Below are 19,275 nucleotides of genomic sequence, written 5' to 3'. Positions count from 1 at the left end.
TTAAAAGAGTCATATTATTAATATTTTTTTCTTAATTGAAAACACTTTCTTGTGGTCTACATATCATGTAATGGTGGTTATTTGGTCAAAATGTTGCATAGATTATGTTTTACGGATCATCTTCTAGCCAGTTTCTGTCAGTCGCTTCCACATTTTGTGGGCGGTCTTATTTATGTGGCTCACGTTCGGCAGCGTCTTCTACCTGTCATCTTTGTTGAGGCGGTGTAGCGTGCAAGGACGGGAGTGGAAGAAGTATCAATAGATGGAGCTAACTGTTTTAATGACATTCAGACTTTACTTAAATCATTAACGGAGCAGCATTTCCTCATCCGGAAAAAAAACACAACAGGAAATGTGTCCTGTGGAAAACCGTCCAACTCTCTAATAACTAAAGTTCCGTGGGTGAATAATGTAAACTCATTACACCGGTATGTTTGAGCGTTTTCATGGCTAGTTTACTGACGGATATAAGTAAGAACTTTACATTACTTTATATTAGAAATGGCATGAATGTCCCATAACAAGAAGATAGAGAAAAAGAATAAGCTTATCGACTACGGTGTCGGCACGGACTACAAAGGCTGACTTGGGCATTTTTGGGGGATTTTTGCAGATCCCAAATACAGACCAGCAGGTACCAGAAGTTAAGAAAAGCTGCTTTTGCATAATATTGCGACACCAAACACCAAATAATATGTCTTACCTCACACACACACCATAATAATACACATACATTGAAGCACATCATGCTTTGTGGCTTCATAGCTTGCCAAAGTCATACTAAAAAAGTTTTATATATTTTTGAGTGCCGTGTGTTAAGTAATTTATATTTTCAATGGAACGTATAAAATGTTGGTGTTGTTTACTTGAGTCATATTGCCATCATAGTGCAGTCTACACATATCTCTTATGTTTAACTGCCATCCACTAGTCACACTAATCATTACAACATGTACCAAATAAAATTGCTTCGAGGTCAGTAAGCAAAACCAGAATTATTTAGTGCATTAGGCGCACCGGGTTATAAGGCACTCTGTCAATTTTTGAGGGGAAAAAAATGATTTTTTTAAGTGCGCCTTACAGTCAGGAAAATACGGTACAACATGTAATATATAGAATCATTTCCCGCAGTTTCTGACTCAGTCTTTCTCCCCTTGTCAGTATTTTGCTAATTTATTCAAATTCTGCAAGAAAATACCATAATTTGGGATAAAGACAAAAACACATAACATGCAATATAAGTGATGTCATTAAGCTGATGGGCAGGCTAATCTTACCCACATTTTGGAGCTAAAAGTGGGTGCACCAAAATGTGCTGAAACTTGTTTCACGAAAACGGGCCTAAAATAACTCCTGTTTCTATTTAAGGGGGGGGGATTTTACCTGAGGACATCATGTTTAGGTCTAGAACTATAAAATAAGTGCCAATGTTGTCACCATTAGTGTGGCCTTCAATGGGGTAATTCTGTTCCATTCATTTAATATTTTTGGGAAAGTAACTAGTAACTCCAACTAATTACTTTTTTAAAGTAATTTTCCCAACACATGTCACATTACATGTTGGAACTATCGTTTCCTTTAATGAACCACAGCTTGCTAGTGTCCACATCACTCATGCAGCCCCCAAACACTGAATCTAAACCCACTATGCTTGACTGGAGGCAATAGACAAATATCTTGTCAGTTATTTACATTTCCCAGCTGTCCTCCTAAAGTATGTTTTACTTCTTTAGTGTTGTCTGTGGAGATATGCTGGAATAAAATGTGCTGCTGAAATATGAGGAGTGTACTCTCTTTGGTGAGATAATCTATCTATGTGTGTACGTGTGTGTGTGTGTGTGTGTATGTAGCGGTTTCCTGCACTGTGTTCTTGCAGAAAGCTGATAGAGAAAAAGTCTATAAATAAACTTAACATGAGCAGCTCAAAAATTTGAAGATTCATTCAAGGCCGCCATGTTGCTGACATCTAGCAAAAGGGGCCCCAGTGTTTTTGTTTTTTACGCTGTTTGATGCGGTTTTGGGTCAGTCAAGGGTACTGTCTTCTTAGGGCTATAAAGCGGAGGATATGTACAGTATACAAGTTGACTTGTATTTACACTTGTGTTGCAGTTACGATATACCGTATTTCCTTGAATTGCCGCAGGGCATATAGTATGCGCCTGCCTTGAATTACTGCCGGGTCAAACTCGCTTCGCAAAATAATTAGCGCATGCTTAGTAAAACCACCTGGTCAAACTCGTGACGTCACGAGTGACACTTCCCCTGTCATCATTTTCAAAATGGAGGAGGCTGATTTCAATACCGGTAATTTGAAATCGCATAAAGGGAAGAAGATTAAGAGCTATTCGGTAGGATTTAAGGTCCAAGCTTACATCACACTCAAATTTTTACTGCATGCCTTTGGTAAGTGCCGGAGTGAGAAGACGTTTTAAAATAATTAGCGCATGCTTGCTTTTACCGCATGCCTTTGGTAAGCGCAGGAGTGAGAAGAGGTTTTAAATAATTAGCGCCCCGGCGGCAATTCAAGGAAATACGGTACCTAAAAAATATATCTTTACAAAAAAGTTTTTTGCAGCCACGCCTTGACCCTGGAACAGAGGATTTCTTTTTTATGAGACAAAATGTTTCCAGATCTAAACTGTAATCCAATATTAATATACAATACTTACAGTGCATCTGGGAAGTATTCACAGCGCTTCACTTTTTACACATTTTGCTATAAGCTTATTCTAAAATGGAATGCATTCATTTTTGCCCTCAAAATTATTCACACAATACCCCATAATGACAATGTGAAATATATTTTATTTTGCAAAAAACCCCACCTTCCGTCCGATTGTAGCTGAGATAGGCACCAGCGCCCCCCACGTGGCAGCACGGTGGGGGAGGGGTTAGTGCATCTGCCTCACGAAACGAAAGTCCTGAGCAGTCTTGGGTTCAATCCCAGGCTCAGGATCTTTCTGTGTGGAGTTTGCATGTTCTCCCCGTGACTGCGTGGGTTCCCTCCGGGTACTCCGGCTTCCTCCCACCTCCAAAATACATGCACCTGGGGATAGGTTAATTGCAAACACTAAATTGGCCCTAGTGTGTGAATGTGAGTGTGAATGTTGTCTGTCTATCCGTGTTGGCCTTGTGATGGGGTGGCGACTTGTCCAAGGTGTACGCGCCTTCCGCCCGATTGTAGCTGAGATAGACACCAGAGCCCCCCGCGACCCCAAAGGGAATAAGCGGTAGAAAATTGAAGGATGGATGGATTTTGCAAAAAAAAAAATCACATGTACATAAGTATTCACATCCTATGCCTAATACTAGGCTGATGGATCTTTGGCAGTAATTATAGCCTCAAGTCTTTTTGAATACGATGTGACAAGAGACATCCTGGATGAAAACCAACACTTCCCATCCAACCTGATGGAGCTTGAGAGGTGCAGCAAGGAGGACTGGGCGAAACTGCCCAAAGATAGGTGTGCCAAGCTTGTGGTATCGTATTCAAAAAGACTTGGGGCTGTAATTGCTGCCAGAGGTGCATCAACAAAGGATTGAACAAAGGCTGTGATTACTTATGTATATGTGCTTTTTTAATGTTATTGTATTTTTTTAATACACTTGCAAAATTGTTTTGTGTATCACAACTTACAAGCAACTAATTCATGAAAACTTTAATGATTCCTTATTTATTTGATTGTTTCTGTTACAAACTGAGCACAGGAAGTGAACAAAATGTTTTTTTAAATTGTAATTAAACAGAAAAGGGGTAGTATCAAATAAGTTTTGCTTCTTGCTACTCCTCTTCAGACATGTTCCATCCATCCATTTTCTACCGCTTGTCCCTCTTGGGGTCACGGGGGGTGCTGGAGCCTATCTCAGCTGCATTTGGGCGGAAGGCGGTTTACACACTAGACAAGTCGCCACCTCATCACAGGGCCAACACAGATAGACAGACAACATTCACACTCACATTCACACACTAGGGCCAATTTAGTGTTGCCAATCAACCTATCCCCAGGTGCATGTCTTTGGAGGTGGGAGGAAGTCAGAGAACCCCACAGAAAGATCCCGAGTCCCGGATTGAACTCAGAACTGAACTTTGTATTGTGAGGCACATGCACTAACCCCTCGCCCACCGTGCTGCCTGTTGCTTAGTGGCCTTGTGGTTAGAGTGTCCGCCCTGAAACTGAAAGGTCGTGAGTTCAAACCTCGGCCGAGTCATACCAAAGACTATAAAAATGTGACCCATTACCTCCCTGCTTAGCACTCAATATCAAGGGTTGGAATTGGGGGTTAAATCACAAAAACGAGCTGCTCACTGCTCCCCTTACCTCTCAGAAGGTGAACATGGGAATGGGTGGAATGCAGAGGAAATAAAATAATACATGAGACAAAGAAGTAGTGACACAAAACACCTGGTGGAGAAGGTTGTACATGTAAACCAGTCTTTTTCAACCACTGTGCCGCAGCACACTAGTATGCCGTGAACAACCGTCTGGTGTGCCGTGGGAGATTATGTAATTTCACCTAATTGGGTTAAAATATTTTTTGCACACCAGTAATTATAAGTCGCAATTAATGTGCTGTTGTTGAGTGTCTGTACAGCGCAGGTAGCTAATTGCTTTGTTGTGTGAGACGACGATGGTTTGTTTTGATCAGAACATGTAGAAGAGAGCAGGAGGCAGTGTACAGGTAAAAAGGTGTCTAATGCTTAAACCAAAAATAAACAAAGGGCGAGTGCCACTAAGAAAAGGCATTGAAGCTTAGACATGGCTATGCAAAACCAAACTAAAACTGAACTGGCTGCAGAGTAAACAAAACACAAAATGCTGGACGACAGCAAAGACTTACAGAATATCCACAAAGTACACCCGTACATGACATGACAATCAACGATGTCCCCACAAACAAGGATAGCGTCCACACAACTTATATCGATAAGTTGTGCGGGTACTTGAAGTTATGCCAAGGGGTACGTGAGATTTTTCAAAAATATTCTAAAAATAGCACCAATTCAAAAATCCTTTATAAATATATTTATTGAATAACAATTCAACAAAATATGAATGTAAGTTCATAAACTGTAAAAAAAAATGCAAGAATTCAATATTCAGTGTTGACAGCTAGATTTTTGGTGGACATGTTCCATAAATATTGATGTTAAATATTTATTTTTTTGTGAAGAAATGTTTGCAATTAAGTTCATGAATCCAGATGGATCTCTATTAAAATCCCCAAAGAGGGTACTTTAAAGGCCTACTGAAACCCACTACTACCCACCACGCAGTCTGATAGTTTATATATCAATGATGAAATATTAACAATGCAACACATGCCTATACGGCCTTTTTAGTTTACTAAATTGCAATTTTAAATTTTCCGGGACTTTTTTCTTGAAAACGTTGCGTAATGATGACGTGCACGTGTGACGTCACGGGCTGTTATGAATATGAGCGCTGCGCACACACACAGCTAAAAGTCGTCTGCTTTTACACAGTATTTTGGAGATCTGTGTTGCTGAATCTTTTGCAGTTTGTTCAATTAATATTGGAGAAGTCAAAGTAGAACAATGGAGTTGGGAAGCTTTAGCCTTTAGCGACACAAACACACGGTGATTCCTTGTTTAAAATTCACGGAGTTGAAACTTTACTATGGATCACAGCGAACATGGATCCGGACCACTTGTCAACCAGCAGGTTTCGGTGAGAAAATTGTGGTTAAAAAGTCGCCACTTACCGGATATCAGCTGAGCTTGCGCCTCCCGTACAGCTGCTGTCAACTTCCCCGAGACACTGCGCGTCAACACACGGCCGTGGACGTACACTTCCGACTATCAGGTACTGTTAAACTCACTAAAACACCAGCAACACAATAGAAAGATAAGGGATTTCCCAGAATTATCCTAGTAAATGTTCCTAAAAACATGAATCCATCCCAATGCAACGCGATTGTAATCACGTTTTTTTTTTTTTTTTTTAGTCCGTCGCTATCAATATCCTCAAACACGAATCTTTCATCCCCGCTCAAATTAATGGGGAAATTGTCGTTTTTCGGTCCGAATAGCTGTTTTTTTGGAGGCTCCCCTTAAAATCACTGTGAACATATAAGGAGCCATCAACATGTGACGTCATCTTCTGCGACTTCCGGTAGAGGCAGGGCTTTTCTCCAGTTGCAAACTTTATTGTTGATGTTCTCTACTAAATCTTTCTCAGCAAAAATATGGGAATATCGCGAAATGATCAAGTATGACACATAGAATGGAGCTGCTATCCCCATTTAAATAAGAAAATCTCATTTCAGTGGGCCTTTAAGTTGATGATTACTTCTATGTGTAGAACTCTTTATTTATAATTTAATCATTTGTTTATTTTTCAACAATTTTTTAGGGGACCCTGCCCCAAGTGGAGGAGTTCAAGTACCTAGGAGTCTTGTTCACGAGTGGGGGAAGAGTGGATCGTGAGATCGACAGGCGGATCGGTGCGGCGTCTTCAGTAATGCGGACGTTGTACCGATCCGTTGTGGTGAAGAAGGAGCTGAGCCGGAAGGCAAAGCTCTCAATTTACCGGTCGATCTACGTTCCCATCCTCACCTATGGTCATGAGCTTTGGGTCATGACCGAAAGGATAAGATCACGGGTACAAGCGGCCGAAATGAGTTTCCTCCGCCGTGTGGCGGGGCTCTCCCTTAGAGATAGGGTGAGAAGCTCTGTCATCCGGGAGGAACTCAAAGTAAAGCCGCTGCTCCTCTACATCGAGAGGAGCCAGATGAGGTGCTTCGGGCATCTGGTCGGGATGCCACCCGAACGCCTCCCGAGGGAGGTGTTAAGGGCACGTCCAACCGGTAGGAGGCCATGGGGAAGACCCAGGACACGTTGGGAAGACTATGTCTCCCGGCTGGCCCGGGAACGCCTCGGGATCCCCCGGGAAAAGCTAGACAAAGTGGCTGGGGAGAGGGAAGTCTGGGCTTCCCTGCTTAGGCTGCTACCCCCGCGACCCGACCCGGATAAGCGGAAGAAGATGGATGGATGGATGGATGGAAGTTTTTAGTTATTTTTTATCTTTTTTTCCAAATAGTTCAAGAAAGACCACTACAAATGAGAAATATTTTGCACTGTTATAGAATTTAATAAATCAGAAACTGATGACATAGTGCTGTATTTTACTTCTTCATCTCTTTTTTTTTTCCAACCAAAAATGTTTTGCTCTGATTAAGGGGTACTTGAATTAAAAAAAATGTTCACAGGGGGTACGTCACTGAAAAAAGGTTGAGAGCGAACTGTGGTGCTGAATCAATAAAGTACTTTCTATTCTATTCGAAGTGATTTTTGGTGTAGAACATATTTAGCTTTATTCATTATTGACGTGTTTTTGCAACTTTATCGTTAAGAGGAAGTAATGTGCGACCACTACAAATCACGCATGGCACTGTAAACTGCATCACGAACTAAAAAATAATTATTTTCTTGCAAATATTTGCCTTGGCCACTCAGCTTTGTGCCCTGTGATGGGACGATACATTCCTTCACCCTTTGTGGTCAAGTTATGGGAGGAATGCGGGATGACTTTCAGTCTGGACTCACCATGTTGCTGATGATGATGAGTAGGAGGAGTGTAGAAAAAAAAAAAAAAGAAAAAAAAACTTGACCAAACTTTCCCCGAATGTCGCGCTCCTTCTTGTTTCCAGAGAGAACCAAATCTCCCCCCGTCGCACTTAGCCCTCCTTTATTCGCCCAACATAAAGAACTTTTTCTTCTTTAGTAGCAAACATTTAGCATAACACGCTAGCGAAAGGCTAACAGGGTACCGCGGCCATCGTCATGAAGAAGTCGTCGCTGCTCCGCTTTGCCGCCTTTCTTCTTCACTTCACTGCTGTCGCCGAGGTAATAAGCTTTCTTTCATTTCTGTATGTCATTGCTCGCACAGTGTCACGCTATAAACATTTTTTTATAAACCACTTTGGAGTGAGGAAAGGGGGCAGAGAGCGCACCTGTTGCTGAACGCAGGTGCTCATAGATAATCATCTCAGTGGTGCTTAAATGTATGAAGGTATTATATCCACTCGGTGTATTTCATGTGTATACAAACTTGATAACATGAAATATATATATATATATATATATACATGTATTAGGGGTGTGGGAAGAAATCGATTCGAATACGAATTGAATCGTTTACGTAATGGGTATCAAACTCTGGCCCGTGGGCCAAATTTGGCCCGCCGTGTGATTTCATTTGGCCCTTGAGGTAATATCAAATTATTACAGCTGGTTGGGGAGGAGACCCTGCCCCAAGTGGAGGAATTCAAGTACCTAGGAGTCTTGTTCACGAGTGAGGGAAGAGTGGATCGTGAGATCGACAGGCGGATCGGTGCGGCGTCTTCAGTAATGCGGACGTTGTACCGATCCGTTGTGGTGAAGAATGGAGCTGAGCCGGAAGGCAAAGCTCTCAATTTACCGGTCGATCTACGTTCCCATCCTCACCTATGGTCATGAGCTTTGGGTCATGACCGAAAGGATAAGATCACGGGTACAAGCGGCCGAAATGAGTTTCCTCCGCCGTGTGGCGGGGCTCTCCCTTAGAGATAGGGTGAGAAGCTCTGCCATCCGGGAGGAACTCAAAGTAAAGCCGCTGCTCCTTCACATCGAGAGGAGCCAGATGAGGTGGTTCGGGCATCTGGTCAGGATGCCACCCGAACGCCTCCCTAGGGAGGTGTTTAGGGCACGTCCAACCGGTAGGAGGCCACGGGGAAGACCCAGGACACGTTGGGAAGACTATGTCTCCCGGCTGGCCTGGGAACGCCTCGGGATCCCCCGGGAAGAGCTAGACGAAGTGGCTGGGGAGAGGGAAGTCTGGGTTTCCCTGCTTAGGCTGTTGCCCCCGCGACCCGACCTCGGATAAGCAGAAGAAGATGGATGGATGGATGGATGGATGGCCTGCCGGTATTATACAGGGGCGGTGCCGCTGTAATAACGCATTTGCCAACCCTCCCCAATTTCACTGCCCCTCCCGTAAATCTCCCAAGTTCTTCCGAATTTCTCCCGATTTCCACTTGGACAACAATATTAGCATCCTCTACAACCTGTTGTCACGTCCGCTTGTCCACCATAGAAACAATGTGCCGGCCCAGTCACATAATATCTTCGGCTTTAACACACACGAATGAATGCAAGGCCTACTTGGTCAACAGCCATACAGGTCACACTGGGGGTGGCCGTATAAACGACTTTAACACTGTTACAAATATGCGCCACACTTTGAAGCCACACCAAACAAGAATGACAAACACATTTCGGGAGAACATCTGCACCGTAACACACGTAATACCCAGAACCCCACGAGCACTAACTCTTCCAGGATGCTACCACCAAACATGCCCCCCCACCCTCCAATTTTTATTTAAATTTTATTTGAGCTGAGATAGGCGCCAGCACCCCCCGCAACCCCAAAAGGGAATAAGCGGTAGAAAATGGATGGATGGATGCCATTGATATTTTTAAATCATTATTGATAGGTTGATTGGAAACACTAAATTGGCCCTAGTGTGCATGTTGTCTCTCTATCTGTGTTGGCCCTGTGAGGTGGCGACTTGTCCAGGGTGTACACTGCCTTCCGCCCTATTGCAGTTGAGATTGGCTGCAGCGACCCCAAAATTGACAAGCGGTAAGAAATGGATGGCTGGATGGATAATTTGAAACTCGACTTTGCATGTCACTATAAAGTTATATAAGCCTTGCTTGTTCAATATTCAATGCAAAACTTTTTTGGATCCCTCTTAAAAGGTTCATTTGTTCAACCTTGGCCCGCGGCTTTGTTCCGTTTTAAATTTTGGCCCACTCTGTATTTGAGTTTGACACCCCTGGTTTACGATTACGGTTGTGCGATTCAGAATCGATTCTCATTTTTTTTAAATCTTTTTTTATTTTTTTTATTTATTTATTTTTTTATTTATTTTTGTAATCAATCCAACAAACCACTACACAGCAATACCATAACAATGCAATCCAATTCCAAAACCAAACCTGACCCAGCAATACTCAGAACTGCAATAAACAGAGCAATTAAGAGGAGACACAAACACGACACAGAACAAACCAAAAATAATGAAACAAAAATAAATATTATCAACAACAGTAACAATATTAAATTATAATTTCAGCATAGCAGTGATTAAAAATCCCTCATTGACATTATCATTAGACATTTATAAAAATAATAAAAAAGAACAATAGTGTCACAGTGGCTTACACTTGCATCGCATCTCATAAGCTTGACAACACACTGTGTCCAATGTTTTCACAAAGATGAAATAAGTCATATTTTTGGTTTGTTTAATAGTTAAAACAAATTTACATTATTGCAATCAGTTGATAAAACATTGTCCTTTACAATTATAAAAGCTTTATTTAAAAAAAATCTACTACTCTGCTTGCATGTCAGCAAACTGGGGTAGATCCTGCTGATATCCTATGTATTGAATGAATACAGAATCGTTTTGAATGGGAAAAATATCGTTTTTAAATCGAGAATCGAATCAAATAAAAAAAAAATTGATATATTATCAAATCGTGACCCCAAGAATCGATATTGAATCGAATCGTGGGACACCCAAAGATTCACAGCCCTATTATGTGTATACACATACAGTGGGGCAAAAAAGTATTTAGTCAGCCACCGATTGTGCAAGTTCTCCCACTTAAAATGATGACAGAGGTCTGTAATTTTCATCATAGGTACACTTCAACTGTGAGAGACAGAATGTGAAAAAAAAAATCCAGGAATTCACAAATTTTAAAGAATTTATTTGTAAATTATGGTGGAAAATAAGTATTTGGTCAACCATTCAAAGCTCTCACTGATGGAAGGAGGTTTTGGCTCCAAATCTCACGATACATGGCCCTATTCATTCTTTCCTTAACACAGATCAGTCGTCCTGTCCCCTTAGCAGAGGGGTCGGGAACCTATGGCTCTAGAGCCAGATGTGGCTCTTTTGATGACTGCATCTGGCTCTCGGATAAATCAACAAACTACTACACAGCAATACCATAACAATGCAATCCAATTCCAAAACCAAACCTGACCCAGCAACACTCAGAACTGCAATAAACAGAGCAATTGAGAGGAGACACAAACACGACACAGAACAAACCAAAAGTAGTGAAACAAAATTGAATATTATCAACAACAGTATCAATATTAGTAACAATTTCAACATAGCAGTGATTAAATAATCCCTCATTGACATTATCATTAGACATGTATGAAAAAAATTAAATAAAAATGAACAATAGTGTCACAGTAGCTTTTACACTGTGTCCAATATTTTCACAAAGATAGAATAAGTCATATTTTTGGTTCATTTAAAGGCCTACTGAAACCCACTACTACCGACCACGCAGTCTGATAGTTTATATATCAATGATGAAATATTAACATTGCAACACATGCCAATACGGCCGGTTTAGTTTACCAAATTGCAATTTTAAATTTCCCGCGAAGTGTCGTGTTGAAAACGTCGCGGTGTGATGACGCGTGCGTTTGACGTCTCGGGTTGTAGTGGACATTATTTTCCAGCCCCATCCAAGCCATAAGTAGTCTGCTTTAATCGCATAATTATACAGTATTCTGGACATCTGTGTTGCTGAATCTTTTGCAATTTGTTCAATTAATAATGGAGAAGTTAAAGTAGAAAGATGGAGGTAGGAAGCTTTTAGCCTTTAGCCACACAAACACAGCCGGTGTTTCCTTGTTTAAAATTCCCGAAGGTGAAGCTTTACTATGGAGCAGAGCGGTCAAGTGAACATGGATCCAGACCACATGTCAACCGGCAGTTTTCGGTGGAAAAAATTGTGGTAATAAATCGGCTCTTACCGGAGAAATCAGCGGAGCTTCCGTCCTGCTGCAGCTGCGTGACTTCCCTCAGAGACACACTGGCGGTCAACACATCCGTGGCCGCACTCTTTTGACTTTCAGGTATGACTATTTAATCTCACTAAAACACTAGCAACACAATAGTTTCTAGTCCTTCACTCTAAATTTCCTCATCCACAAATCTTTCATCCTCGCTCAAATTAATGGGTAAATTGTCCCTTTCTCTGTCCGAATAGTTCTTGCTGCTGGATGCTATGATTATAAACAATGTGAGGATGTGAGGAGCTCTACAACCCGTGACGTCATGCGCACATCGTCTGCTACTTCCGGTAAAGGCAAGGCTTTTTTATTAACGACCAAAAGTTGCGAACTTTATCGTCGATGTTCTCTACTAAATCCTTTCAGCAAAAATATGGCAATATCGTTAAATGATCAAGTATGACACATAGAACGGACCTGCTATCCCCGTTTAAATAAGAAAATCTAATTTCAGTAGGCCTTTAATAGTTAAAACAAACTGAAATAATGGATCCCATACTCCAATATATGACTCATTATTATCTAAAGTAAATGCAGTTGTTTCTACTGATATCATCTCCATAGCTTGTGTATACCAATCAGTATGTGTTGGACTGTCAACATCTATTCATTTTTATTAAATATTACCCTTTGTGTTATTATGCATATTGAAAGAAATGCATTTTTACTCTTAAAGGACACGTTACTAAATTGATGGTAGAAAATGGATGGATGGATGGATGGATATCCATACGATAAACAGGTAAATGACCTACATTTGGCCGACAATAGAGCTTTTGATAATATTTTTACATTGTGATGATGCATGGTGATAACACATTCTCGCTGTGGCCCGCAAATTTGACGACAAGCGAATGACTTCAACGTAATTTTGCGTCCTCGCTAGCAAGCTAGCGGCTAAAATCCCACCAAAGTGCAAATCACTAATCTTCGTTTACAAAACAGGTAAAAAAACTATGTTTATATAAGTATCAGAAGGTGGAATAAATTACAGATTCTCCGATGCATCACGATTAAAACATTGGCGAGTCATGAATCGATGGACGGATGTCCAAATAGCACTTATTTATGTATGTTGAAAAACGTAATTCAGACGCTTCTCAAGTGCATAGATGCTAATGTTCGCTAAATGTTAGTTCTAGATTTGGTTCTATAGGAAAACCATTCGATAACATTTTTTAAACATTATGTGTTAGCTGGGTTGGCATGGACACACACAAAGGAAGGAGGAAGAGGGAGCAAACTATGTGAGCCCTGGCGCTAAGCTAGCTTGAATGTAAAGTTTTTTTAAACAAGTAAAGTATAAATACTCTGTAGACTTCAATAGAAGGCTAATAGGAGCCACGTTCCAACAGAGAGTAACCAGCTAAGAAGAGGATATTAGCAAGTAGATTAGCAAATCAAGAGAGACAATAATATCCATAAATATGAATGAGCAGATGAATGAGACATGTCTTTGATTATTTATTAAAAATATGCAAAATATTTACTGATCAGCAAAACGACCACAGTACTTGAAGAAGATGCAAATATAATTATTTGGCACGCGCAATGTGATTTTTCAACACTCATCACCGTTTTGCGAGCACTAGTTAGCGTTTTATTTAGCACGTGTCAGAAGGATGTGCAAACTGACAGTTCCAGGATCAGTGCTTGCACTGCAAAGATAGACGACGGGCAGACGAGAAACACCAGTCTCACGTGTGTGTGTAAACATTTTGGACGGCCAGAAAAAAAAAAAAAATAGAGATATCGTCTGTTCAGCAATTTCCTTTTATAATTGTATTGCTGCTGGATGCTACATCACACGCTGTAGGAAGATACAAGAAGCCATGTTAACTGCTTAGCTAGAGCTTTTCAATGTAAACAGAGATGGATGGATTGATTTTAAATATTGACATTAACAATATGAAGTATAGTATTAGTGTATGGTTATTACTACAGTGATTAGATCAATGTTTTTATTATCACAAAATCTCAATGTTTTTTGTTATTGTGTTGTCGGTCACAAGAGGGCTTTAAATGCAAAAAACAAAATAGAGCCAATAGTAGTTTCTGCTTGTGTTCAGTTATTTTGCACTTGTGATTTTATTTTGCTTTAAATATACTATGTAAAAAAAGAAAATAATAAAATAATTTGTATATTTTGTTAATACTGTTACACCGCTTTCCTGTGTTTTTGTCTAATTATAGTTGTGGTAAAGAAATGTGTTTATGATTTAATGATCTTTAAAAATGTAAGTACAAATATCAGCATTGGTATGACCAATACTGCCCCTGTAACTACTTAGTATTGATACCCAAATAAACTGATGTAAAGTGTCTAAACAACAGAAAAATAAGAGCTAATTACATTTTAACAGACGTGTAGGTAGAACCATGTTACAACGGAGAGTAAACAACTAAATAAACTAGGTACTACTACTACTACTAAGTAAATTAGCCAGTAGATTAATTATAGTTTAGAGAAGATAACACAACAGGAAATGACGCAATATGTTACTGCTTTGAAATGGTTAAATTATCGTAAAGATATAAAATAATATTTATGATAATTATTCATTATTAATGTATTTATTTATTGACTCTTGTGGATTATGTAGGCCAGGGGTTCCCATTACGTCGATCGCGAGCTACCAGTCGACCGCGGGGGGTGTGTCAGTCGATCTCCAGCCAGGCTTTTAAAAAAAATAGACCTAAAAATTTGTGATCATCAATCTTCACCAAGACGTCACTTAAATGATATTCACGGTACCGGAGGGTCTTGTGAGATGACACTGGCTGCTGCAAGATCATTATTATTAAAAATGACCGAGAGGAAGGCGAGAAACACTTTTTATTTCAACAGACTCTCGCGCCGTACCTTCCGTCAAAACTCTAAAGGCCGACTGCACATTTCCTATCTTCACAATAAAAGCCCTGCTTCATGCTGCCTGCGCTAACTAAATACAGAGTCTCGGAAAACTGGCGTGCACAAGCGATCCCTCAGAAAGCTGGCGTGCACATCACTTGTGCACGCCAGCTTTCCGAGACTCTTATTTTGTTAGCGCAGGCAGCATGAAGCAGGGCTTTTATTGTTAAGATAGGAAATGTGCAGTCGGCCTTTAGAGTTTTGACGGAAGGGACGGCGCGAAAGTCTGTTGAAATAAAAAGTGTTTCTCGCCTTCCTCTGTCATTTTTTCATAATAATGAACTGGCAGCAGCCAGCGTCATCTCACAAGACCCTCGGGTGCCGTGAATGTCAATCAAGCAAGCTACGGAATTTGCCGCCAATGTATTTCTTGTAAAGTGTATGGAAGCTGGATGAATTAGATGCCAAAAACCAACCACTTTCATGTGGTATTGTACAGAAAGGACAACTTTTTTTCTCCTCCATTTGAAAATGTGGGCGTTATCATCATTACTGTCTGATTCCAATCAATGCAAGTCATCAGAATCAGGTAATACACCAACTTATATTCTTGTCTTCGTGAAAGAAAGACATCTATATGTGTTACGCATGCTTGTATTATCATTAAACACATTTAACTTGTTTACAAAAATGTCTCTTTCATAAATAAATAAATATAAATGATATATATAAATGAGGTAGATCCCCTCGAGTTGGTCAATTGAAAAGTAGCTCGCCTGCAGAAAAAGTGTGGGCACCCCTGATGTAGGCTATATGTACCTGCTCAAGGTTAATTGCCATTTGAGGGATTAATAAAGTTGTTTGAACTGAACTGAATGGAATATATTGTGATATTTAGTGTTGTTGCAAGAGGCTGCAATAAATGTCACGTTATAGATTGTAGGACATATTGCCTATTGCTATACTACACCATACATTAATGCTGAGCTTTGATTTACCTATATATATATATATATATATATATATATATATATATATATATATATATATATATATATATATATATATTATTGAGGTTCAGAATCAGAATCAGACATACTTGTAGTGGTATCGAACTGCGCTGTATCATGCAATGTAGCTGAAAGGAATACAGTATATTAAAAACATACTGTAATTCACGAGGCTGTACAGCACAGAATTATTTTTCAAACTTCAAATTATTATGCTCTCTAATTTACGTGTGGAGAGTCAGAAGACGCTAGCAGTAGAAAACACAGTTACACTTAGGCGGTGTATTAACAACGCAACACTGTCAATCTCCAGGAAAAGCTATGTTACTTTGTTGTGAAAGTCCTTCTTATTGGTTTTGCTGCGCATTTCCTCGTTGTACAAAGACAGCAGCAAAAATCTCCTTCCAGCTCACGTACACCACCTTCACGGCGAGGAATTAGTACAGTGTGCTTCGCCGTATGACTATTCTCAGCAGTTTATTGTCCGATTCACAAAACTAATGATGCCAGGTGTATAACAAATATCAATCAATCAATCAATGTTTATTTATATAGCCCTAAATCACAAGTGTCTCAAAGGGCTGCACAAATCACAACGACATCCTCGGTAGAGCCCACATAAGGGCAAGGAAAAACTCACCCCAGTGGAACGTCGGTGATGATGACTATGAGAAACCTTGGAGAGGACCCGCATATGTGGGCAACCCCCCCCTAGGGGACCGAAAGCAATGGATGTCGATATATTGGCGACACGTTGACAAACAGAAACGGCCATGCATGCGCCACGGATTGGCGATTTGCCATAAAATATATATCAGAATATATATTGCAGCCTCCTGCGATAACAATATATGAAATGAAAATATATACAATTGTCCAGGGTGTACGCCGCCTTCCGCCCGGGTGCAGCTGAGATAGGCTCCAGCGACACCCCGCGATCCACAACGGGACAAGCGGTAAAAATGGATGGATGGATGGATGGATATACAATACTAAGTAGTAGTTACAATTTTTGTCCAACCAATGCTGAGACTGATACTTAATGATTTAATTTTTGTTGACAATTATAATCAGCCAAAAACACAGGATGGCGGTGTAACAATATCAATTACATATTTAATTTTATCTTATTATTGGATCTGATTTCAATCATTTAGTTTTTTCCCCTCAAAGCACTCCTGTTTCTTATTTTCTAAATTTGTAAACAATAAAAAAAAATTACAAAAGATTTTATGATAATAATAAAAATATCGATCCAACCACTGTAGTATCGACCAAAAACTGATACTATACTTGGCATCGTCACTGTGTATATTTGTATCAATCTGGCCACCTTTGTTTACATTCAGGAGATCTAGTTTGCGGTTGGCATAGCTTCTTACAGTGTGTTGTGTAAACTGTTTAGCTCTCTCTCGTTTTCCAGTAATGATACTTGTAGGGACAGCAGTTTATTTGTTGCCAAGGATGTGAGGAACGCTGACTTCGAAGTGGCTTTGCGTTTTAGAGGGACATTAACTGCTGGCTAGAATGCTACATTGCGTTTAGGATGCATTTATCGCTGTCAAATAAGCGAGACACCGCTAGAATGCGTCATCAACATGCATTAAAGGGGAACATTATCACAATTTCAAAAGGATTAAAAACAATAAAAATCAGTTCCCAGTGGCTTGTTGTATTTTTTGAATTTTTTTTCAAAATTTTACCGGTCTCGGAATATCCCTAAAAAAAGCTTTAAAGTGCTTGATTTTCGCTATTTGCGACACGACTATCCATTTCCCTGTGACGTCATGTAAACAAACAATTGCGAATACCACAGCAAGATATAGAGACATTAGCTCGGATTCAGACTCGGATTTCAGCGGCTTAAGCGATTCAACAAATTACGTATGTATTGAAACGGATGGTTGGAGTATGAAAGTATTGAAGAAGAAACTGAAGCTATTGAGCAAACAGCTATTGACGCTATTCATACCCATAGCATGGCCGAATAGCTGCGTTAGCATCGCCGGTAAAATGTGCGGACCAAACGATCAAGACTTTCGCATCTTGTGACACTGAAGCAACTTAAATCCGTCGATTGGTAAGTGTTTTTTTCGCATTAAATGTGGGTGGAAGGAAACGTAATATAGTTGCAAATGCATCTGCAGGTTATCCATATATCTCTGTGCCATGTCTGCTTTAGCACCGCCGGTAATCAGCATGTTAGCATCGATTAGCGTAGCATGTTAGCATCGATTAGCTGGCAGTCAACATCAACAGAACTCACCGTTGTGATTTTTTTGACTATCATTGCAAATGCATCTGCAGGTTAACCATACATCTCTGTGCCATGTAAAAATAGCATGCTAGCGTTGATTAGCGTAGCATGTGAGCATCGATTAGCTGGCAGTCACGCCGCGACCAAATATGTCTGATTAGCACATAAGTCAACATCAACAAAACTCATCTTTGTGATTTTGTTGACTTTATCGTTACAAATGCATCTGCAGGTTATCCATACATCTCTGTGCCATGTCTGTCATCGCCGGTAAAATGTGGAGACACTCTGGCACATTCAATGGGGGTCTGGCGGCAGACACTTTCGCATCTTCGGGCCGGTGGTGCAACTTGAATCCCTCCCTGTTAGTGTTGTTACACCCTCCGACAACACACCGACGAGGCATGATGTCTCCAAGGTTCCAAAAAATAGTAGAAAAAACGGAAAATAACAGAGCTGAAACCCAATGTTTACAATGTGTTGAAAATGAAAATGGCGGCTGTATTACCTCGGCGACGTCACATTCTGACGTCATTGCCTCCAGAACGATACACAGAATGGCGTTTAATTCGCCAAAATTCACCCATTTAGAGTTCGGAAATCGGTCAAAAAAATATATGGTCTTTTTTCTGCACTATCAAGGTATATATTGACGCTTACATAGGTCTGGTGATAATGTTCCCCTTTAACATTATATAACGATAGTATTACAAGCTCTATTGTTGGTTAAATGTGTATCATTTATATGGTTTTTCATCACTGCGTTCTACCCAAGCGTGCAGCATCCAACACAGTTAATGAAGTACTGCACAATCACAGGCTAGGCTCTGCTAAGGTCTCTGCCTTGTATTTGGTCAGGAAATGTGCAAATTCAGTAATTTAGTTAAAACATAAAAACAAATAAAAATAAATGTACAACCCAGTTCAATGGCCAAATATTATTTATTTTAAGTCATTAATCATTTCTGTCTCATCTTTCTTCCCTAACTGTACGTCAATGCCATACAGTTATACACGACTGTAAGCCTTGACCATATTAATGAATAACTTGACAGAGGGAGCGTGACTATTTTTTTTTGATTGTTAATTATGCAGGTGTACTAAATGAAAAGTCTGGTGAGGGTTACAGTAACTATTAGGGGTGTGGGGGGAAATCGATTTGAATACGAATCGAATCGAATACGTTGTGCGATTCAGAATCGATTCTCATTTAAAAAAAAAAAACATTTTATTTATTTATTTATTTATTTATTAATCAATCCA

General features: G+C 40.1%; 1 protein-coding gene across 2 annotated transcripts in view; it reads left to right on the top strand.

Annotated features, from left to right (window-relative positions):
* The first annotated feature begins 7,606 nt into the window (after nt 1–7,606).
* The window catches only part of LOC133563570 (receptor-type tyrosine-protein phosphatase eta-like), a 115,261-nt gene continuing 103,592 nt past the window's right edge, over nt 7,607–19,275 (top strand). For both annotated transcript variants that reach the window (XM_061917748.1, XM_061917747.1), the window contains exon 1: nt 7,607–7,867. In XM_061917748.1, coding sequence (XP_061773732.1) covers nt 7,805–7,867 — 63 coding nt within the window. In that variant the 5' untranslated portion in view covers nt 7,607–7,804. The remainder of the gene's footprint in view (nt 7,868–19,275) is intronic.

Source organism: Nerophis ophidion, linkage group LG12, assembly GCF_033978795.1.
Source record: "Nerophis ophidion isolate RoL-2023_Sa linkage group LG12, RoL_Noph_v1.0, whole genome shotgun sequence".
NCBI lineage: Eukaryota > Metazoa > Chordata > Actinopteri > Syngnathiformes > Syngnathidae > Nerophis > Nerophis ophidion.
This window is presented reverse-complemented; position numbering and strand designations above follow the sequence as displayed.